The sequence below is a fragment of the Pholcus phalangioides genome, unplaced genomic scaffold, assembly GCF_987345545.1.
Source record: "Pholcus phalangioides strain wild (caught in Gottingen) unplaced genomic scaffold, Ppha-v1.0 ptg000012l_1, whole genome shotgun sequence".
Taxonomy (NCBI): Eukaryota; Metazoa; Arthropoda; class Arachnida; order Araneae; family Pholcidae; genus Pholcus; species Pholcus phalangioides.
This window is the reverse complement of record NW_028301605.1, coordinates 10,888,852-10,913,702: the sequence shown is the minus strand read 5'-3', so window position 1 is coordinate 10,913,702 and position 24,851 is coordinate 10,888,852. Positions and strand designations below refer to the sequence as shown.

Genomic DNA, 24,851 nt, shown 5'->3' with positions numbered 1-24,851 from the left:
AATGATCGTAAGGAATAAAAATCCCACTGTTGATTCTGATATTAAAATAAATTCTGTAAAAATGTCAGAAAAAAGAATATTAATAGTGGCCGTTGTATGATAATTGGAGGGAATATAAAAATTGAAATTTTAACACAGTTCTAAATAACAAAAAAATTACAGTTACTGAAATTGTACCCATTTTTACAGTATTGAAAGAAATCTATTCTGTGTGATGCTGATGAAAAAGAAACTGCAAACAGTGAAGAAATTCTTGATTTTTGCTTCTTTTTGAGTCCAGAAAAAAATTATTCATTTCATATGAAAAACCAATTCAAGACAAAATTTAGCTGTTGCCTAGATTGTGGTGGGAAAATCCATAGTCTTAATATTAGCTTTCAAACAACCCTATTACGTCACTTTCAGACCAGGTTCAGCTGTTGTCATTCTACCTGGCACAACCATATTATGCCGCTTTAAAACTAATTTATCTCGTGCTCATACTGGACGCACCTTTATTCTGGATATCAGCCGACAAACAACAATATTTCGCTACTTTCTGTCCAGATAAGCTGTTGCTATTCAAATATCAGATTAGATGTTGTGCGTGGGGTATGACATCGATTAGCTGTTTCCATTCAGAGACCAGGTCGGATGTTATCGTTTTAGACCAGCTGTTGCCATTTACAGACCAGATGACCTGTTGCTTTTTACGGACCAGATGACCTGTTGCTTTTTACGGACCAGATAAGCTGTTGCCATTTATAGACCAGATAAGCTCATGCTTTTTATATGCCATTATGCCATTTATAGACTATATAAGCTATGGTTAATCTGATCTTTAAGTGACAATAGCTTATATGGTCTATAAATCGCAACAGCTTATCTGGTCTGTAAAAAGCAACAGCTTATCTGGTCTATAAATGGCAACAGCTTATCTGGTCTGTAAAAAGCATGAGCTTATCTGGTCCGTAAAAAGCAATTTCAACGTTTGCCAATTATAAGGTTAAAACTGTTTTTGTCCGAAAAACAGTTATCCTAACAGACACATTTAGCCTGGATATCAGCTCTCTCAAAACCATATTATTAATGTTCAAACCCGATTAGCTCTGTTGCCCAATCTAACTATACAAAACCATTATCATAGACTCAAACCGATGGTCACATTAGCATGACGACGTCTGTATCTGCCGCATAGGTTTGATAACGTCCAAGGATAAAAACCATTACCTATTTCATACGAATAAAAATTTCTACACTGGTATTAAAAACTATACACACCTTTATTTGTGTTTTAAACGCATAAAACTCTCCACTTATACGTTAATACATATCACGTTTTTTTTCCATACTCAAACATATTAAAGTAAAACCCCGGAAAAACAAACACACGCGTTTACCTAATTGACATCCATTACTCATTAAAATCTTTCCCGTCATCAAAAATGTGAGAAAAACAGTAAAAACTAATGGATGACATTAAAGCACGAAACTACATCAGACGCTAAAATACACACACACACACGTAGGCTTAAAAAGAGAATGTTCAAGAAACATGCCGTATAATATGCGAGTATTATTGAATCCATTATTGGCATAACTGCATGATTCCATCAAAAAAAAAAAAAATCGTGATGAGAATATTCTAGACTTTTTTCTAACATCTAAATCCTTTTCATCATCAGAAAAGGAAAAAAAAACCCATATTATTCGCAGGTGTCGGATCTGAAGAGAAAGAGGAACGTGTGATGTCACTCATCTGTCGGATTAAAAGACCATTTTACCATTCAAATACTCTCGAGCTAAAAAAAATGAAATTACTCTATTACATCGTAAATGGTACTACGTTTACGGAGTGTAATGTATTATATATAAATGCGAAAGATCATTATTTATACCAGGGGGGAAAAAAGTATTCTAATCCGTGAGAGTCATTTTCTCCCACGCAATTTTCGTGTATTTTTTATTTTATTTTGGCGTAAAAAACACTTTTAAGTAAATTACGCATGGTTATTTCACGTGTCATGAATATTATATTGTTATTATTTGCTTTTCATTTTAAGGATTTTTCTTTTTACGGAAAAATCGGTGGAAATTTTTTTGTGCATTTATTGAATAGTGAATGTTTTTTTCCGCGTTCATATGTGATGCTTGATGAGGATGTTTTTCTTTTTTTCTCGTTGGTATCCGAAGGGGGAAATACATTAAGTATTTTCATACTGAAAAATGCATGTCTGCTTTTTCAGTAATACCAAAGTGCTCCATTATCCCTTACGCTACAACTGTTAGAACGGTTGCACGTTGGAATAACTTCACACAGGGCTGGCGTCCGCGCCTTTTACTCCCTGCGACGCAGATTTGCGTACGGTTTCTTTTCCTTCCCCAGGTTACATTTGCATGCATGACCTTTTTTTCTCTCCTGAAAAATTTCAACAGGAATGCCGTTTTAACGTTTGCAGAGCGGCGTTTGCGTTTCATGTTAGGCCATGCATTCATTGATGACAATTGTTTGTATTGGTGTGTACTATCACCTCTTAAAGTTTTTTCCCATCTTTTCTGAATCACCCTGTATAGGTGCCTCTATGAAAGAGGCTCGAGTGAGTAAACTGTAAGTACGCTTACATTTGCTTTCCGTGTTTTTATGTTGCTGTTGTATTGGCAATAACGGTGTCCAAAGCTACACCTAATTCAAAGGAAAACGAAAGAGGTAATTAAAACTCATTGGAAAGTACAGAAGAAATTATCTGTCTCGCCTCGGTGTTGGCTTTCAATCAACTCAATAAAAGTTGGCGCACGCGATTCAACTGAAACGGATTGGAGAAAAATATTCTTAATGGAAGTTACCTCATATGTGAATGTATAACTTCTTATTTTAAATGTGTGGCTGGACGAAGCAAATCAATAAATAAACAGAATTTTGGAAATAATTCAGTAAAATGGGCAGTACAGCGATTGTGCAAACTGCCTTAATAACAATGTAGCAAAGTGGCTGCAGTCGCTTCTGCAGGACATTGACGTCACGCGTGAAGTCAACTGGTACCTACTTCAGCGCCTCATGAGGCAGCTCTTGTTATATGTCCCTGCCCACGCATACCTGAATACCTTCTACGCACTTTTAGAGAAACCGACTCTCGTAAGAACTTTCAGGACCTCCTCTCACACGGGGATACTCAATTTGAACTCCAGTAGCCTCAACCTGAGAGTAGAGTTGACTTGAACGAGTCGAGTTGCCCGTTCTCCCTCACTCAATGCTACTAGAGTAAAAACGACACAGTATTTAGTTCACCTCCCTATCTCCCTGTACATTATGAACCGGGGGTAGGAGAAAAAAAATTCAAATTTTTAGTGACTCTAGCAGCGATGAAGTTCATATTTTATCATAATTATCAATAATTATCATCCTAATTAACTATACTATTATTTCCGCAAAATAGGATAAATAGAGACGAAAATATTATCCATACATTGAAAATAACATTCATCGTACACTATTCGTTACGGCCAACGGGAGTCGGATTCCTTGCATTACACGTGATTAGAAAAAGGACTAACCCGGAATTAATAAATCAGCTTATTACCTGTCAGCTTTGATGAGTGTGACTGCTAATAATTCTTAACTAAGGTAAGTGAAATTCATGTTGTAAATAGTCGATATTTGGAAGGAATTTTAATTCTATAACATGAAGAAGCCTTATTTTCTTTTAAAAGCTGACTCTGGTGCTACCATACCGAGAGAAAAAATATGACTGTTTCTATCTTGGAGGGGATGCGCGGTTTTCCCGTGCACTTCCACACGCACGTGCGTGCTGTGCACGACCTATATTTATGCTTCACACATTCCATTCGAAAGGGACTGCATCAGAGAACATTTCTGTAGAAAATAAAAGTTGCATATATATAACGTAACTGTTTATCTTGTTACGAAATTCAATGCAGGACACCTGTCGTACAACCTTGACCAACGAAAATGTGGAAGAATGCTATACGATTGCGCAACAAATGTTGGCGTTCGACTAGCATGCTAGTCGCTGGGTGACTCCGTTGCTTAGGATATTTCGTCTCCAATACGCCAATATCCTCGTTTGAGGAGCTCTATGAGAGAGTTGATCCGCTTGATACGGAATCTCCTATCAGTTGCGTTATCAGACGTTAGTATCCCCGTGTGAAGAGGTCCTTAGTCATACGAGAGTCCCTTGTGGATTTCTAGACGTACGCAAATCTACTAAGCATTTCTCAGGAATACACAAAGCTCTTACGCATGCCTTCTACAAATTTATAGACTTATGCAAATCTACTATGTATTTACAAGGAATCAGAATGTTTCCACCCGTTCCTTCTACGTAGTTTTAGATTTCTAGTGATACAGTAGTCTCTCACGAATTTCTAGTGATACGCAAGTCTGTTACAGATTTATTGTAATACACGTGTCTCTTACAGATTTGTAGTGGTACGCAGGCCTTCTACGCATCTTTAGAGATATGTACATAAGACTTCCACGCATATATTCTAGGAATTTCTGTAGTAAGTACACAATTCTATTACGTATTTCGCGGTTGCAATTTTAAACATGCTCTAGAGTGTTCAGCATTTATCATTTTACGCAAGTCTACTATAAATTTATACTGTGGTAGGAAAGTCTACTTCGCAATTCCAGTGGCACAAATGATCCTATGCATCTCAAATGTCTACACGAAAACACTCGACTACTCTTACATCACTCAATTTTTTCTCTGGGGGGGGGGGGGGGGGGTGGAAGGGGAACCCCCCCCCCCCCAAACGATTCTTAAAGTGAAAGACGTGTATTCACGTCAAAAAGATCTATTTCATGGTACGACAGTGTTCCTTGAATCGGAGAGAAAAGTAGTAGATGGATATTTATAGCTCTTTATATCCCGATCTAATCGAAATCAAAGATGTCTTGGGCGAAATTCCATTGAAGTGCTGGGAACTATTTCACACTGGAATAAAGTTTCGAAGGAATTTCTCAACTTGGAGACTTTTTCCTCTTTAGAAGTAAGAGCCACGCTATGTACTTACTTATACAAGACGTCTATGCTAAAATAAATTCACCATCTTACATCCCTTTTCCCCGTGGTTTCTTCGTATATGAGGAGACGCTCTGCCCTCGAGGGCCTCGTCCAGGAAAGGAAATTGCCATTCGTACGTACGCACTTCGGGGCTGATATAGCGTATACAGTGCTGTAAGAAGTATGTGCGTGTGTAGTATGTGCTTTCACACTTCGTTGTGTACGTTGATGGCAATATCCGGTAAAACGTAGTTGTTGGTTGTATCCGTTTCTTTAAAAAGAATTTCTTATTTTTACACGTGGTATTTTTATTTCTTGATGTTGCCGCTTGATGTCGTCCGAGCATCTAAACGTTTTACGCATGACAATTTTTCTTTTGCCTTTGGTACGTACGAACAGCACGAAATTTTCCAATTTTAAACGTGTTTCCAGAATATTCTGGTTCACATCCCTCCTTAGAAAGTATTGCTGAATTGAATTGAATGTTTGGAGGAAGAATGAAGAAGTTTAAACGTCTATAAAGTAGTGTTTCTGGATCGGGATTCCCAGACAGATTTATGTGGGTTTCGCGACGAATAATAATGAACATCTGCACGAATAGACAGTAGTTATACGCAAACGCATTATTTCACATTATCAACATTATTGTGCTCTTATTTAGTGCGTGTAGCTAATGAGTTAAGGCAAGAATCGCAAACTGGCTTGATGCAAGTATTAGGAGAGATGTAAGCATTCTGAGAAAATGTATCATCCGTTATTGTCATACGTTAACCGGCATAGCAAAAATCCCTAGACCCCATGTGAAATGTCACATCTTTCTTAGGCCGGGATTACACTATAAAATTTTCATAAAAGTTCTTTTATCAAACTCGAAAAATGCAGCCAATAAGATTACTGGTTGAGTTTGCTTGAATGTAACCGATGCGCTTATTGGTTGCATTTTTCGAGTTTGATAAAAGAACTTTTATCAAAATTTTATAGTGTAATACCGGCCTTAATGAAATAGGTTTTCTTCCAAAATTTTCAATTCGCAAAGTCTGGGGGGGGGGGGGAAGTGCTCCATCGAGAAATTAGCTTCATACAAATACAAACGAATATTTAATAATCATTTTCTCAAACTCGAAATTGACCCACGGGTTCATCTTGTTGTTGTGTATTAGTCGCGTCTAAAAAAGGTCAAGAACCCCCTGGTCTAGGAGTTTTCGGGGTTTTTTGTTTACTTATCGAACCGATGATTTGCAAAAGTCATTAAAAAAAACAAAAACACGTCATTTCCTGAAGCAGTCATGCAAGGTTGCCAAATTTGTCAAATTTTCTTTCATTTCTGCATTGCTTATGGAATCTATCAATATAAAAATAAAGTGGGCACAAAATTTCTAGGTTTATCAGATTTTCATCTTTTAAAGTAATGACACACATGACTGACCGTGACCGTATTCAGTTGAGACCAAGGCAGGTCTTACGAAAACTAGGTATGTCATTGCTAAAATAAAAAGCCTTTAAGAAGGCGAGATATCTCGTCGGTACCGGTGAGAGATTTAACAAAAAAGCCAAACGGCAATGTGTGTTGTTTAGAATACTGTAGCCTTTTTCAGACAACACATTTAAATTTTTATCAATTTTGCTATTGTATTCGCTTTTTTTCCAGTTTTGAAATTTTTCGAGAGTCATTTTTTTTGCAAGTAAAAAATTGTCAAAAATAAAGATTCGTAATTACTGATATCTCAGTTGATTTTTTTTTTCAATTTTTTTTCAGCCTCCGCACGTTGCCTGTGACGTCAGTAAACAGTCCATTTTCCCTCGGAATATTCAGGGGGAAAAAAAATTCCCTGATGGTGCCATTATCATCGTTGTGCGGAAAAGAAATGATCGGGCTCCGAGTTGGCGATTTCTATGCCCCAACATCCAATCGATTTGAGGTATTTGTGAGGCAATCAAGTAGATGCTACTCCAAAATACGAAGAAACGAAATAGGATGCTGTGTTTCAAAATGTGGCAAACTTGCTAGGTAGTCTTAATGACGTTTATGGAAACCCGTGCGGAGGCTTTCTATCTCTAGGAGGTGCTGGTTATAGACGCTAATTTCATTAATTGACAGGTTTTTGATGACAGAGACCATATAGGTATTTTATATTTTTATATTTGCGCAGGTAGTTGCAAGTGTGTGCTTAACCCTCCCCCCCTCTCAATCCAAGAACATTATTTAAAATCTACCAGAGAAATACTCTATATTTTTCTACTATAATATAAACAGAAGAGCCAAAAAAACTGGTGCAGGCATGCGTATGCAAATAAAGAGATATGGAACCAATCAGAGTACGGCGCTGCGGTCGGCAACGCCTATATAACACAAGTGTCTGGCGTAGTTGTTAGATCGGTTACTGCTGCTACAATAGCAGTTTATCGAGATTTAAGTGAGTTTGAACATGGTGTTATAGTCGACGCACGAGAGATGGGACATAGCATCTCCGAGGTAGAGATGAAATTTGGATTTTCACGTACGACCATTTCACGAGTGTACCGTGAATATCGGGAATCCGGTAAAAAATAAAATCTACGGCATCGCTGCGGCCGGAAAAAGATCATGCAAGAACGGGACTGACGAGAATCATTAAACGTGACAGACGCGCAACCCTTCCGCAAATTGCTGCAGATTTCAATGCTGGGCCATCAACAAGTGTCAGCGTGCGAACCATTCAACGAAACATCATCGATATGGGCTTTCGGAGCCGAAGGCTCACTCGTGTACCCTTGATGACTGCACGACACAAAGCTTTACGCCTCGCCTGGGCCCGACATTCCGACGGATTTGGACAATTTCAGCAGGACAATGCGACACCCCACACGTCCAGAATTGTTACAAAGTGGCTCCAGGAACACTCTTCTGACTTTAGACACTTCCGCTGGCCACCTAAATCCCCACATTATTGAACATATCTGGGATGCCTTGCAACGTGCTGTTCAGAAGAGATCTCCACCCCCTCTTACTCCTACGGATTTATGGACAGCCCTGCAGGATTCATGGTGTCAATTACCTCCAGCACTACTCCAGACATTAGTCGAGTCCATGCCACGTCGTGTTGCGGCACTTCTGCGTGCTCGCGGGGGCCTTATAGCTATGTGAGCTGGTTTTGAGACATAACTATATTATTCGAAGCAGTAGATTAAACAATAAAACAATTATTTATTTACAAATATAAACGAAGGTAAAATAATACGTGATTCGGTCGAGAGCAGGGATATGTACAAAGATGCGACCGGTGAATATAAACAACAAAAGCTCTCTGGCCAGACGGCCTTGACATTGGATTTTTGTGGTGTTGCCACAAAGACGAAAATAATTTTTTGTAAGTACTGGGAAGACACTACAGCCTACACGATATTAGGCAGGTTACAAGTTTTTTTGGCTCTTCAGTGTACATGGCGCATGACATTTTACTGGCGAACCGTCCTAGGGGCATACATCCATTTAGAAGTAAAGTATCCAAATAACGCGTAGTGCCAGCACCTCCTAGAGATAGAAGGCCTCCACACGGGTTGCCATAAACGTCATTTAGACTACCTAGCAAGTTTTTCACATTTTGAAACACAGCATCCTATTTCGTTTCTTCTTATTTTGGCGTAGAATGTTCCTAATTGGCTCACAAATACCGCATGGTGATTGGATGTGGCGCATAGAAATCGCCAATTCTGAACCCGATAATTTTCTTTTTCGCACAATGATGATACTACTACTTCACCAAACACCAACTCTGGCCATATCGCTATATTGCAATTTACTGCCATTAGTGAGATGGGTTGGAAGTGAAGGCGCTGTCTATCGGTGGGCGCCTTGAGTTCGTTAGGGAGAAATCTTGTTTATAACAATGATGATACTGGAATGAGCAGGGAATTTTTTCCCCCTGAATATTCTGAGGGAAAATGGACAACTTACTGACGTCACAAGTAGCGTGCGGAAACCTTCTAACTTTAGGAGGTGCTGGTAGTACTCAGATATGTCATTCATGCTGCAAGGGGTTGTGTGTATAAGTTGTTAAAATAAAAATGTTAACTTTTTATACAGACACTCTGCGCTCGAAACCGAAGAAGAAAGTTGTTACCCGTGTTTCCTGATGCAAAAAAAAACCAAAAAACAAAAAAAACAAAAAAAAAAACAAACCACACCTTTTCAAGTGCAATATTCAGAGATATTCGAATTCGAAAAATGCAGAAAATTTGGGGGGGGGGGGGAGGAAACAGCAAAATTAACGGAAAACGCTTTTACTCTCAATTCATGCTGTGCCCCCCCCCCCAATATCGTTTTTTAATACGAATATCCCAGTGAATAGTGCACTTAGGAACGTGGATCTTGTTTTGTTGGCATCAGGAGACACAGGACAACAACTTTCTAATTGGGTTTTCGAGCACAGATTATCCGTATAGAAAGTTAACAATTTTTATTTGAATAACTATACAAAACCCTTTGCAACATGGATGGTATATCTGAGTACTACACGTTATATGGGTACTATAATTCTAAAGTACCTATTAAGTATGCCTCTAGGATCAACGGTTCAGCTGCATACTGTGCACATATTCTTCCACTACTTTGAATTTGACAAAGGGAAGGGGAAAAAATTCCATTTCGAACATCAGTTCTTTCCCCCTATTTTCAAAATAGGAGCAAAAGAAGATGCTGACCTTTGCGAATTGACCTGGCAACGTTGAGCGCGAAAAACATAATCTATTGAGAAATGGCAAAGAATGAGAGATATGAGAGAATGAGAGAGAATAAATGGCAATGAAACGGTTGGAGCAGGACGAGTTCGTTGTGGGAAGAAACGGGAGGGAACTCATCACATAAGATAGTCTGTGATGTATGATGCATGATAGTCTGTCATGTATGATGCATGTTAGTCTGTGATGCATGCCCACTCGTCGCCCGAGTGGCGTGGTGGTAAGATGCTCGTCTGTCACCGTGAAGGTTGCTGTCATGGTCCCAAGTTCAAACCTGAGGGCGGGGGATACAGATATGATATTTTCCTTAACGAACTTGAAGCGGACACCGGTAGACGCACCTACATTTCCAACCCATCTCATTAATGGCAGTGAATTGCAATATAGCGATATGGCCAGAGTTGGCGAAGTGGTCTTCAATTTATGTCAGTTTGATTTCTTGGCGCATGTCGGGTTTAAAGAAAGAAAGAGTAGACTGAAGAGAGAGGAGCTGGTGTTGGTTTATATATACACACATTTATATAGTGTCGTCAAAGGGTTTCTACCGTCTTCTAAGTTACCAAGTGTCGTTGTGCTTCTGCCGTTCCAAGTCAGTTGATAATATGCCAAAAAAGCAGCGAGAACGCCAAACAAGGAAGGTTTGATGAAGATAACGCTAGACCGGTTTTCAAGTCCGCTTCATCTATGAAAGAAGAATAAAATCGACTAGAGCTGCTGGAAACCTAAGCTGGCTCATCCACCATATTTGTGTGAGGTCAGTAATATTGCTACCGCCAAGCTGTTCCTTATGCCGCTTTTTTCATCTATTAGACACCACTTTGGGTAAGATGCTTATAAAGAACAGCGCATTGTGCGATTTTCATAGCAATAAAACAGGATTGATGATGAAAGGGCAGAAAGTTTTTAGAAAAAAGCAAGATAGGGCACAACGATTGGTTTTAGAAAAGATACAGACGTCGCACTTTTGCTCAAATGTGGTGGATCTGTGATCTTGGTATTTCGGAGAGCTCTAATGTCATGTTACGTGACATATTCGAGTCCATTTTCATCGTTGGCAATTTATGATTTTTATTCCATTGGCCGAGATATTTGAAACAAAAAAATTTAGTTTTCAAATTTTTATAATAAAATTTAAAAACGTTATACTGAATCTGTTTACAGTTGCCAAAATTACGGCAATACGGCAGTCATAATGAACTTGCGTATTCGAAGGCTACAAATACTTCAAGAAAACACAATTCATGTCTGATTACAAAGTTGCGATATCAGCAAAGTCCCGATCGAAGCCGGCTGCAAACAACTCTTCGTCCACCATTTCCATCCATTCCAGCGATAGTTGGAGTCGTTGATCAGCCCTACGGGCAACGATCAAAACACTCGCATTTTCCACACACACACACACACACACCACACCGACTGCCCTTATATCCAGTCTGATATTACACTAACGACTTTATCTCTGCGGCAGACTTCTGATACTAATTCCGAACCAGCTAGAATTGTTGCTGATTTGGCTCCCAAGTTCTCGCCTATGAGTCCATCACGCAACCCCTCCAATACTTCTCTTAATTCCAAAGGTTTATTCTTATACATATATATGAACGGAAGGGTGTTTCTGACGCCACGGCACACTCCGCGATCGTAACAACTGCAAATGAAGGCGAATTTCGAAAGGGGAGATGGATCTCTTTCGTTCTGCTAATGAAGAGGAAATAGACCAAATCTTGCAGAGCCAATCAAAGGAAGCAAATTTGTGATGATTCCTCGTTCTTTGCCCTCGTCCCAATGAGGTATATTTTTCCCCCCGGTCTAACAATGCGTAATAGACATTCGTGTATGAGTTCTGATACCGTATGTTGGTTCCATTTTGATTCCGTGAGCCAAACAAAATGCTGAGCAAAAAGTTGGATGATCTCATTTACTTCGCTTTCAATTAAGGAAAATACATAGCAGAAGCCAATATCTCCGAATACAAGTCGGATACGAACAAAATATTGATGCGATTCTCATACAGTTTGACGAGAATGTTGCAGGGCTGGGGGGAATCCTCCAAAAATTTACATGTCCGGGCTTGTATCTCAAAAGAATAGATGCCCGAATCAATATTTTACATGCCCGAAAAATACAGGGCGTTTCAAAAAGAATCACCCGATTTAAAATGCGTATATTACGAATAATATTGAACATATACACTTAAGATTAATTTTATATTACATGGCTAATCACGAAGTTTTTTGCAAACCAAATTAAAGGTGCTCAATATGTCCATTTTGGGATGCGCGGCATATGTGTGTACGGTAGTCAAATTTGTCCCAAACGTTTGCGAGCATGTTTGCATTCACTGCGAGTGGATTTCTGTGGACTACGTGCGAAACTCTGTCGGATATGCTCCACATTTTCGTCTGACATGCGTGGACGGCCAGGGGATTTCCCTTTACACAGCCAACCCGTGTCTTGGAATTGTTTATACCATCGACTAATACTCTGAGCGGTAGGAAGTTTAACACCAGGGTATTGTTGATTAAAAGCATGGTAAACAGTTGTTATGGACTAGCACTTCGCGAAGCGTAGAACACAAAACGATTTTCTGTTGTGCAATCTCCATCTTGACAAACACTGAAGTGGCAGCCGAAGGATGAGCGTTAGCGCTACCTGTCGGCAACTGCGTGAAACTCGAGATTTCTCTCTTTCTACCTATACATTATCCGATCAAAACGGATTAAAAGCTGAATAGTTAAGATTTTTTAAATCGGATGATTCTTTTCGTGAAACACCTTGTAGTAGTAATTAATTTAATTACTCTAAAAAAATTTAAAAATAAATTATTAGTTATTTATATGCATAAAAAATATTGAGGGTCAAATCGCTAATAATAATTTTCAGTGCTGTTGGCAACGGAACAGAAGTCACCAAGTTACAATTCACCTCGCTTATAGAATTATAGCCGATTTACGATACGGGATCGGACTTCGTCAGGTGCGAGGAGGCCAGATCATGCGACTGAGAAACCGGGACATAACGCAAATTCACTACTACTCTTAACCACTCATGCACCTCGTCCATATTCCCCTGCGGAACTTCTAACGAATTGATACATGTTGGAATGTGCGTGTGCGTGTTGTGAACATAGGGCAGTTTTGTTCCTGCGTAATGCTTGCTATGTGTAATGCTACCATCTGCCATAAAGTTTTCTAACTATGAGTGCAGTGTAATGACTGGAGATTTTACCGTTGAAGGCCTGTTGCTCTCTGTAGCGCTGTTTTAATTTTAAAAAATTAAAAAAAACACTAAATTTTCGAAATTTCTGTACAACGTTCTTACAGTTTTGCTAATAAATGTACCGTTTACCGCATAATTCTATTGATCTTTGTTGTAGAGATATTTAATGTTGAAATAAGGACTTATTCGCTGATCACCCTGTATAAAGGATGGGCAAAAAGTCCGTAGTGACTTTAAAAATTAATAAAAACCGAAATAAAAAACGGTTTGCAGGGTTAGCATCGCTAAAGGTCACGGAAATTTTTTGAAGAGTGGAGAGAAAACAGCCGATAGGTGGCGCTAGTACTAGGGACTTTCTTGAACTTATCAGTGACTTTCTTGAACTTATCAGTGACTTTCTTGAACTTATCAGTGACTTTCTTGAACTTATCAAAGATCTTTCTTGAACTTATCAAAGATCTTTCTTGAATTTATCAAAGATCTTTCTTGAACTTATCAAAGATCTTTCTTGAACTTATCAAAGATCTTTCTTGAACTTATCAAAGATCTTTCTTGAACTTATCAAAGATCTTTCTTGAACTTATCAAAGATCTTTCTTGAACTTATCAAAGATCTTTCTTGAACTTATCAAAGATCTTTCTTGAACTTATCAGTAACTATTCTGTTAGAAATTCGGAATGCATGGTGTGGTCTCACGAAACTTATATCAGTATCGATTCTAATTATATGATGGCTGTTTTAATGCTCAAATATGCATTAATTGTAGTAATTCGAGTGATTTTACCACCGCAGTGCCACGAGTTGCAGAAGCTTTTATTGATTCAAGTAAGTATATTGGCGGAAGGGAATTGTCATGCTCAAACACATGCATAGAGATAGAGACTTACCTTTTCGGAATGTATCCTGTTTTCGTAGAAACTGAGGGAGTTTCCAATCAGTTTGATGGGAAATTTGGAACCTTTCCCTTCCGAGTAAACAATTCGCGGGCGCAAGTTTTGCAAGTAAATAAACACGCTCTCTGCATGATTACTTGCGTAGCTGCCGTGTCATTTCTTGCTGATGGATCTCTCATATACGTATGTGTGCAATCGTGCTGTGGATTGTGACGCTGAGTTATGACTCCCGGGGTAGTTTAGCCACCTGTCAGATGAACTTTATTAATAAGCCATGGTTATCGTAGGATGAAATAGCGCTATATGTCGTCTGACCTCATATTTCGGAGACGCATTAGTTGTATTTCGCACTTGATAAACTTCAAATTTGAACGTTATTCCTATTTGAATCTCTAAAATTTCATCCCTTATACGTGGGGACGAAACGCATGGCCCGTGGGCTTTGTGATCGAAGCCATGTGGTCCTCAAAGACTTTTTGCAGCGGTCCTCAGACGGAAAGGCTTGTATAGAGTTACGGAATTTCTACTAACGCTGCTGAAAAAAAAAACCCTTCAATGAAGAAATGTGTTGTATTTCAGAATTAAGTTGAAGGATCTTACTTTTTTTAGTACAAGAGAGACACGCTTTTGCCTTGTCCTATCTTTATGAATCGAGCTTCGCGGGAAACAACCACGTCGAATTTTTCGAGAAGCCCCTTTAGAAACGATGACAAGCCAAAAGGGTATACAAGTTAGGTAAGTGACGCGAGAAAGTGGGAGTAGCCTTATAGTTTTTTTTGTTTTTTTTTCATTTGCATCGTGATGAAAGAGGAAAAAGAAACAAACATTTTACTAAAAATGCATTATCGCGAATATTCGAACAAGTTTTCATAATATCATTTCTCGTTGTATTCGCCATCTCTGATGAAAAGTTTGACTGCCACTTTCTTTTAATCACCATTTTAAGGTTTGTCTCATAGCACTTGTTTGCAGGCTATCTATGGCTTGTGGCCTAGTGCTTGAAATCACTCCTATTTGACTAATTCTGAAATCTCACATCGATATAACGAACTTCGATTGAACAAATTTTTACGATCGTTACCCGATAAAACGAACTCTCATTAAGCAAATTCTTTGATTTAACGAATTTTTACAGGTTTTTGTGCGTGTAAAACTTCACGATGGTGAACAAACAAACTAAAGCGATGGTGTACACCGGATTAGACCCCCAATATAACAAACTGCTATTTGACGAATTCTACAATCGGACTCCGATACAATTTACCTTTATTTGACTGATTCTACAACTGGACCTTGATATAACGAGCTCGCATTTGAGAAATTTAATTATCGTACTCTGATATTACGTATTATTTTATCAAATTACCATGATGTATGATGTATAGCTATTTTAGCATTTGCCAAATTTAACAACGACACTTGTGTATTAAGCTGGGATCACACTATAATAGTTTGATGGAATTTATTTTATAAAACTTGAAAAAATTCAAATAATAAATCGGTTACATTCGCTCGAATGTAACCAATAGGCCTATTGGTTTTTTTTTTTTTGAAATTTTATAAAATATTTTTTATTAAACTTCTATAGAGTGTAATCCTGGCTTCATGTATAACCGTCGGTAAAAGGGACAATTTCTTTTAGCATTCATCAAATTTATATATACCAACGACGGTTGGGTTTTGTGCATAATCGCCAGAAGAAAGTGATATATTTATCACTTTATTTTTTGTCTAAATTACCGATTATGCATAATAATCGTGATTTATCACATTTTCCTCAACATACAACATCTATATCCAAATACAAAATTTTCTCACAGTTCTCACATCCGGATTAACACCACACAATGCCATAATCCTATAAAACGACTATACACACGGCAACAGACAATGAAAACGCCGGGAGTGTTTTATCGTTCCGTTTGATGCGATGCCATCATTGACCGTAAAGGATCTGTCACACGAGTGTTATACCGTTATAACACGTTTTCTCATATACAACAACACTTAATCTCCAATCATCAATTTACCACAAAACACGCCACGGGATTAAAAAACCAAAAAACCAATCCAACAATGGCGTCGTTGATGAGATTTTTCTTGCAATTGAAGCAAATTACCCTCTAAGTTTAATCTTTTCTTGCTGCTGCTGCTGGATTCTCACTTCTTGTGAGCGGTTTGACCCCTTAAACATTGCGCTTTTTTTTCTGTAGGCAGGCTATCTATGGCTTTTGTGGCCTGAGGCTCGAGCGAGGCCCGAACTGCTTCTGAGAGACTTTCTTCCGGTGTTTTGAATCCTAGGCACGTTATAACAACACGGTAGAAAGCAAAAAAAAGAAAAAGTGAGAAAAGGGTTTTTTTCTCTTCCATTTTGCTTGTTGTTTCTTTTCGTCCGGTTTCTCTTGGGTTATTATTAAGGTCAGGTTTAAGGTGAAAGGGACATCAATGAAACCTCCTTACTTATATTATAAAGAGAAAGACCAAAGAGAAGGAATCGTTTTTCTTAGCGTGGAATTATACGCTTTTCACATGGCGTGTTCGAGAGCGTTAACACCCGTGTGAGAATGCGTTCACCGTGTATTCATTTATTACCTGGATATTAATTTGCATATTTCAGATATTTTTCTGAGATTATCTAAATATTTTTCGATTTTTTTTGTATCGTGATTATACAGTGAAACCCCTCTTAATGGACACGGCCGAATAGTAATTTCCCCTTGTATAATAAATGTATATATTTCAAACCCCTGATTAACGGTCACCTCCTCTTTTACGGACGAATTTTTTTTTTTGTCCGCGTAAGAGAGGTTTTACTTCATTTTGATCGTTTTATGATTAGTTTTTTCTTTTAGTTTGGGTCTAATTTTCAAGGACTAATTTGATATTTTTCTATCTGGATGTTTTTCTAATATTTTTTAGATTTTTAGTTTTCAATTTGATATTTTTGAATAGATTTTAGATTTTTTCGGTGATTTTTGGACTTTTGTTAAAGATATTTGGACACTTGAATACTTATTCAATAATTGGATATTTTCATTCTATTATTTTTGGATATTTTTACATTTGAATATGTATTTTTTGGATATTTTTACATTTGAATATGTATTTTTTGGATATTTTTACATTTGAATATGTATTTTTTGGATATTTTTACATTTGAATATGTATTTTTTGGATATTTTTACATTTGAATATGTATTTTTTGGATATTTTTACATTTGAATATTTATTTTTTGGATATTTTTACATTTGAATATGTATTTTTTGGATATTTTTACATTTGAATATGTATTTTTTGGATATCTTTACATTTGAATATGTATTTTTTTGGATATTTTTACATTTGAATATGTATTTTTTGGATATTTTTACATTTGAATATGTATTTTTTGGATGGTGTTTAGATATTTTTTGGATGTATATTTTGATACTCGGTAGGCCGGTCTCTTGAAAGAAAAAAAAAATTGAATACTTTTCATTTCAGATATTTTTTGAATGGTCTTCGGATGTTTCTTGAATGTTTTTAGGATAATTTTTCTATATTATTGTATTTGGAGATATTTTAACACTTGATACTTTTCTGATAATTTTTGGACATTTTAATAATTTAAATTTTTGATAGCTTTTTTGATATTTTTATACTTGAATGCTTTTTTGGGAAAGTGATGAATACTGATAAATATTTTTGAGAAAACGTTGGATATTCATAAATATTATTCGACAATATTTAACTTTAAAAAAAACCTTTAGTTTTGCTATTCACATTAGACATTCTTCTAGAAGTATTTTGAGTATCAGAATGCTACGGTAAATGTGACAAATCCGGTTATTACACATAATAACCAGTTAATATGCATAATCACTGAGAATTTTTGTAAGGTTGATAAATTTCCCTAAATTTATAACTTTTACCAGTGATTATGCATAGTACCCGAGTGTCGTCGGTAAATTTAATAACTACTAATAGAATTATCACTTTTACCAGCTATTATGCATAGTACCCAAGTACCGTCGGTAAATTTAATAAGTACTAAAAAGAATTATCACTTTTACCAGCGAATATGCATAATACTCAACGTCGCGTCGTTGATAAACATGAATAAATCTCGTACTATATATGATATACTATACAAGAAAAATCATACACGTATTGTATCATTATATCGGAGTACGATTGTAAAATTTGTTGTAATTATATCGGTTTCTGACTATATTCATCACACATACTAGACTCTTTTGGATTTTTTCATTTTTATCACATTCACCAATTACACCGGGATGTTATGCATAATCACAGATAAAAGCGATTAATTTTAAGTATTTACCAAATGTACTGACGGCACTTGCGGTTATGATGCATAATCACAGGCAAAAGTGATAACGTTTTCAGTGTTTACCAAATTTACCAACGAAGCTTGGTTATTATGCATAATCTCCGGTAAAAGTGGGAATTTTTTTAGTACAATTATTTATCAATTAAGTTACCAATGAGACGATTGTGGGTATTATGCATATTTTCCGGTAAAAGTGATAAATTTATCAAACTTACCAACACGATTGGTGGGTATGCATAATAACCGGTTTATCATATTTACCTTAACAGACAAATGACATTCCTTTCGACAACTTATGTTATTTTTTTAAACATGTTTAATTTAGTTTAATTTAATTAACATAGAATTGAAAAATTTAAAGATGTTCTATTTGGTATTGAATATATAAGACATTTCTTACATCTTGCTTATGAAGACAAAATTAATACATAAATTTTCAAAAGCTTAGAATATTAAATAAATAATTTCGAAAATCTTTAGTTTAATTTAACTTCGAATACTAATTAGGGAATTTTTTTATGTTAGTCTGAGAATGCTATTAGTTTTTCCGATTTAGTTTGTTGATGTTGTTTACTGTGTTTCTTATTATTAATTTTAAATTTGCAATGTATCATCCAGTATGGGTCTCTAGACCCCTTGGCTGATTTTTTTTGTTTCATCTTGTATTTATGTAAAAAAAATAAATAAAATAAAACAATAAAAAAAAGTGAAATTTCCCAAAATAGTAATTAATTTCTCGATTTCATAATTAGCTGAAAACTGTAGAATTTGTTTATTTCACAGAATGCAAATACAATAACTTCTTTTGATGTAGAAAATAGTTTTTCCCCTTAAATCCTGGATTTTGTTAGAAAACATGACTTTTATTGAACATGAATTTACATTGAATTATGCATGACATTTATTAGGAAAATTTTATTTTAAATCGGGAAAAATTAAAAAAAAGAAAGAATGGAAAGGGGGGACAAAAATTTATAAATAATGAATAAAATTTGGGAAAATCATTAAAACTTGGATTGAATGAAAATGTGTGGAAAATTGAGAGTATTTTATAGGGGAAATGAATGAATTTTATGAAAACGAACGGAGAAAAGAGTGAAAGTGAATAATTGTGTGAAAAATGAATATGATTGTGGAAAATGAATAAAATTGTAGAAAATGAATGTAGGAGAATGAATGAAATATTGGAGAATGAATAAAATTGTGAAAATAAATAAAATAGTGGAGAATTAATAAAATTGCGAAAATGAATAAAAGATTAAAAATGAATAAAATCGTGAGAAAATAAATAGGGCTATAGGAAATGAATAAAATTGTGGGAAAATGAATGAAAACTAGAAAAAAATGAATAAAACTGTGCAGTATAAAATTGTAAAATGGATAAAATTGTGCAGAATGAAATTAAAATTGAAATTGAATTGAATTGATTTGATACTAGAGAAAATGAATAAAATTGTAAAAATGAATAAAATTGTAAAAATGAATAAATAAAATTGTAAAAAATGAATAAATAAAATTGTAAAAAATGAATAAATAAAATTGTAAAAAATGAATAAATAAAATTGTAAAAAATGAATAAATAAAATTGTAGAAAATGAATAAATAAAATTGTAAAAAATGAATAAAATAATGCGTAAAATGAATGGAACCTGTAGAGAAAAGGGATGAAATTGCGAAAAATGAATAAAGTACTAAAAATGAATGAGACGAAAAAATGAATAAAACTGCAGAATAAAATTGTAAAATGAATTGATACTATAGAAAATTAATAAAATTGTAAAAATGAATGGTGACTAGAAAAAATGAATGACATTGTGAAAAATGAATGAAGTAGTAAAAAACATGAATGAAGTAGTAAAAATGAATAAAATTATGAAATATGAATAAAATTATGAAATATGAATAAAATTATGGAATATGAATAAAATTATGAAATATGAATAAAATTATGAAATATGAATAAAGTGTGAAAAATGAATGAAATTGTAGAAATGAATAAAGCCATGAAAATGGAATAAATACTATATTAATTAAGATGATGATATTGGAAGTTAAAGAAACGCAAAAGAATGAACTGGATAAAATACGAAGAAAGCTCACAGCAGTGAACGGAATTTAATTAAAAAAAGAAAGATTTTTAGAGCAAAAACGTAAAAAAAAGAATAAATTGACCAACAAACTGATCGAAATTGCAAAGAGTCGAATTTTTAAATAAATTCAATTTAAAATTTCTACAAACACGATATGAATATAATACCCCGCCCTCACACTTCACCAGTGGCAGATAGAAATGATACACCTCTCTTTCTCTCTCTCTCACTCACTCTCCCCACTCAACCCTTTCAGTTTCCAAGATCATAGACGATGCTGCCACCTGGCGGATGATCCATCAGCATCCGAAGCATGCCACTGCTGCCTGCAGAGGCAGGAAAGAAGAAGAAGAAAAAAAAAAGTGAACGATACGGATCGCCCTCTGTCGGCAGAAACCGGCTCTCCTCCCGTCCTTTCTCTCACCTGAAATACACAGTATAAAGAGAGAGATTCATAAATGGTGAGAAGAGGAGAAATGGAAGATATCACAGTTTTGGTTTGGCCACCGTGCGAGATGGTCACCGCCGCTGCTGCTGCTACCGGTGCTTCTTAAGGGTCTTTTTTTTTGTTAATTTTAACGGGGGACGGACCTTCCCTCTTGTTGTTTGTGTGTTGTACACTTATTTATTGCAGAGTGGACATAAAATAATTCATCCAATAGTGAGTGAGAAATACACAGGGTTATCTCTGTACGTCTCAGTAGGTAAATATTCGACTGCAGTGGAAGCCAGTACACACATTTTCGGGGAGAGAGAAGACATCTTAAAAAAATACCTATTATAAAAGACTATTGTTTTTTTTTTTTTTTCCATAGTCTTTCGAAGGCTTAACGTTCATGAAAAACTATAAAATACTCGCCAACTCGTACGTACTGCATTTGTTTAGTCTCGTATACAGGACTAATACCGGGGAATAAACACTCCGTCTTCGGTGCTGATTGAGCTGAAGATACTGTAAATATGTTCGGTAAGTCACACGCATTTCTATTATATTTTTCTGGGGAAAAGAAAATTATATAATTTCGATACTCTGAGGAAGATTTCTTTTAATTACGTAGTGCCTAATGTACATTAGGATTTCAACCATGAACTAATTTGTTTCTCACAGAACTCACGTGCACATACGGAGATTATCAATTAAAAATCAATGATTTCTATATGAAATTTCTCTCCTATAAATTTACGGAATCAATATTGCTGATCAGTTGTAATAACTACAGATAATTGATAGTTTTTAATGATGAATAGAGATAATTAGTTGTTCTTGTATGACATCTTTTAAGAATGCTATTTCGATTTTAATGGCCCCCTTGAATAACATTATTCATCATAAATAAAATGTTTGGAAATTTAATATGAATAGAACGAGAATCATGATTCAAATACCCATAGCGTACTGAGTTTCAAAGAAATTAGCAATATTTCAATTTGGGGTGCCCTCGGAAAGGACCAGGGAGTGTTGGTGGTCGGAGATATAGGATCTTCAAACAGCATTAGGTATCATAAACGAGATGATTCGATATTCTTTGGAAATGCAACATGAATATAATGATAAATCATCCGTAGTGCATACCGGTGTTTCCAAAAATGTGCAATATTTTCCATTGAAGTGCCCCTCAAAGTTCCTTTGAGGCCCCGTGGGAATAGTTTAGGAAGGATGGTCTCTCTCAAAGATACAGTATAAGATCCTATGGAATTCAGCTTTAGAAAAAATCATGTTGGTTAGACTGGTGTACAGCTTGTAAGCCCAAACATCCCCGGCTTGCGGGTCATAGTCCTTCCAGGTTTTTCCTACGGGCCATATGACAGCCAACTTACTTCTTCGAAGGCCCCATATGAATGAAAACCAATATTCATCAGCATTTTTTACGTCTTGTATCATAGCTTAAAATGATCGAATTTTTAAAATTTGGTCTTGAAAAGGCCGGATAAAATTTTGAGTTGGCCTGACTGACCAGCTGGTCCGTGTTCCTATGTGTCCAGATGAATAGGGATAGCAGATTACCTCACTCGTAATTAATATTATATATAGTGAACAAGTTGATTCGATATTATGTTGGAAATTTATCATGAATATAATGATATACATAATTCCATGATTATATGCGTAATTATCATGCATATAATGATTACGTAAATACCCATAGTGTATACCGGTGTTTCCGAAAATGTGCGAAAATTTCCCTTCGAAGCGGGGGAGCCCTGGAATAGTGCGGGGGGATTTCAGAGATATAGATACTATCTAAGATTCTACGGACTAGCGGTAAGGAAAAAAAAAAACCCTGTTGGACCAGTGTACAGCATGAATGCTCAAACTTCCCGGCTTTGGGGTCATATTATTCCCAAGATTCATCTACACCCGTATAACAGCCGACTTACTTCTTTAAATTCCAAATATAAATGAATTTATTTTTGGTTTATGTAGAAGTCAAAGTGAATGTCAACCAATATTTATCAGCATTTATAAGTCTCGCATTATGGTTCAAAGTAATTGAATTTTTAAAATTTTGTTTCAAAAGGACGGATAGAATTTTAAATGGGCCTGTGATAGACCACCTGGCCGGTGTTTCTATGCATCCAGATGAATAGGGGCGGCGAATGAACACACATACTCATAAATAATGCTATGTATAATAAACAAGATGATTCGATATTCTGTTCGAAATTTACAATGAATAATAATGATGAACGCTATTCAAATACCCATAGTGTACACCGGTGTTTCCGAAAATGTGCGATATTTCCCTTTGAAAGAGGCTCTGGAATAGTTGAAGGGGAGATTTCAAAGCTATAAATACGATCTAGGATTCTATGGACTAGCGTTGAGAAAAAATATCCTGCTAGACTGGTGTACGGTATGGACATGGCCCCCACATCCTGAAGCAGGGCCCCTAGGCTGGGATCTTTTACGGGCCCCCCGACCAGACTTTCACGGGGCCTCCTTTATGATGAATTTATAGCGTGAAAAAAAAAAAAATGATTAAAATCCTCCCGGGCCCCAGGGCCGGAGCCTTGTCAGCCCACCCCTTGTGGGGGCCATGGGTATGGATATTAAACTTCCCAGGGTTTGAGGGCCATATCATTCCCAGGATTTATCTACGGGCCGTATAACCGCTGACTTATTTCTTGGAAGGCTAAATACGAATGGAAAACATCGATATTTATTTTTGATTTCTATAGAAGTCTTAGTTTAATGAACAAATATTTGTCAGCATTTTTCGTCTCGTAATCATAGTTACAAATAATTGAATTTTTAAAAATTTGTTTTGAGGGCCGAGCGAAATTCTGTGGGACCTGATTAACTAGCGGGATGAAGTTTATATGTACCCAGTTGCCTAGCAATAATGAATTAATAAACTCATAAATAGTATTAAAAAGATGATCCGATATTATGTTGGAAATTTTAACATGAATATATAATGGTAATACTGTAGTTATTTAAATACTCTTAGTGTATACCGGTGTTTCCGAAAATCGGCGATATTTCTCTTTAAAGGGGAAGAAGGGAAGCATGGAATATAATCCATGGGGCCTGTACTCATCATAAAAAAAAGAGCACTCTTACAGCAAGTTTGACATACGAATGCACACGAAATTAGGATGATTTCAGTTCTTGAACGCAATGTGTACAAGTTATTTAATTGGAATTGTTGATCGAGTGCTCGCGAGCACGAAATCGGACACGAGCATCGAGCACTCTGGGTGGTTCAGGGTGCACCGCGGTGCTCGCGTGCAACGGGTCGAAAATACCTGCTCTGTGGGCTATCGTTGAGAAGAAAAAAAAATCCCGGTGTACAGCATGGATGCTCAAACTTTCAGGTTTGCGGGTTATACCATTCCAAGGATTTGCATGTGCAAGCCGTATAACAAGCTGACTTACTTCTTCAAAAACCAAATATGAATGGAATCATATCGATATTTATTTTTGATTTCTATAGAGATCTTAACGAATGCCAAACAATATTTGTTAGCATTTTCTACACCTTGTATCATAGCTATAAATAATTGAATTTCTTGAAAATTTAATCTGAGGGCCGTATAAAATTTTCGAATGGGTCTGATTCGACCAAAGAGGGCCGGAATTTATGTATATCCAGTTGTCTAAGAATGTCTTAAAATAATTTAAAAAAGACACCATATTTAAGAACAATATACACCAATATTTGAATAATTTGTTCAGGACTGTTATGATTTTTTGTGCAGAATGAAACTTCTCCGTGAAGGAAACAAGTCCATGTAAGGCTAATATTTTCTGCTTTGAGATTTTTTCACATTAGTTCACATCACAAAAAGGACCAATTTTTGCTTTTTCGGTAACTTAGGGTCCCTTAGAAAGGTTTCACCATATTTGAGATTCTCCACGTTCCATACAAGAATAAGACAAAGGAAGAAAATAACTACTGTTATTATTATCATCATCATCATTATTATTATCGTCTCGGTTCTTAATAAGTAGTTTGTATACACCTATTGAATGTAAGGTTCAATCTAGCGGTTGTCAAACTGATGTTCAAGGCCGGCGGGAGCTAGCCATCCAATTGTTAAATGAGTCTTTGCCAATCGGATCCCATCTCGTGTACGATCATCGGCCCA

At 36.1% G+C, this 24,851-nt stretch overlaps 1 protein-coding gene across 1 annotated transcript in view; it reads left to right on the top strand.

Moving 5' to 3' along the window:
- Window positions 1-20,693: 20,693 nt before the first annotated feature.
- Window positions 20,694-24,851, top strand: part of LOC149079521 (uncharacterized) — a 276,137-nt gene continuing 271,979 nt past the window's right edge. The window contains exon 1 of the mRNA XM_089240166.1: window positions 20,694-21,225. Within this exon, the coding sequence (XP_089096292.1) occupies window positions 21,219-21,225 (7 nt within the window). The 5' untranslated portion in view covers window positions 20,694-21,218. The remainder of the gene's footprint in view (window positions 21,226-24,851) is intronic.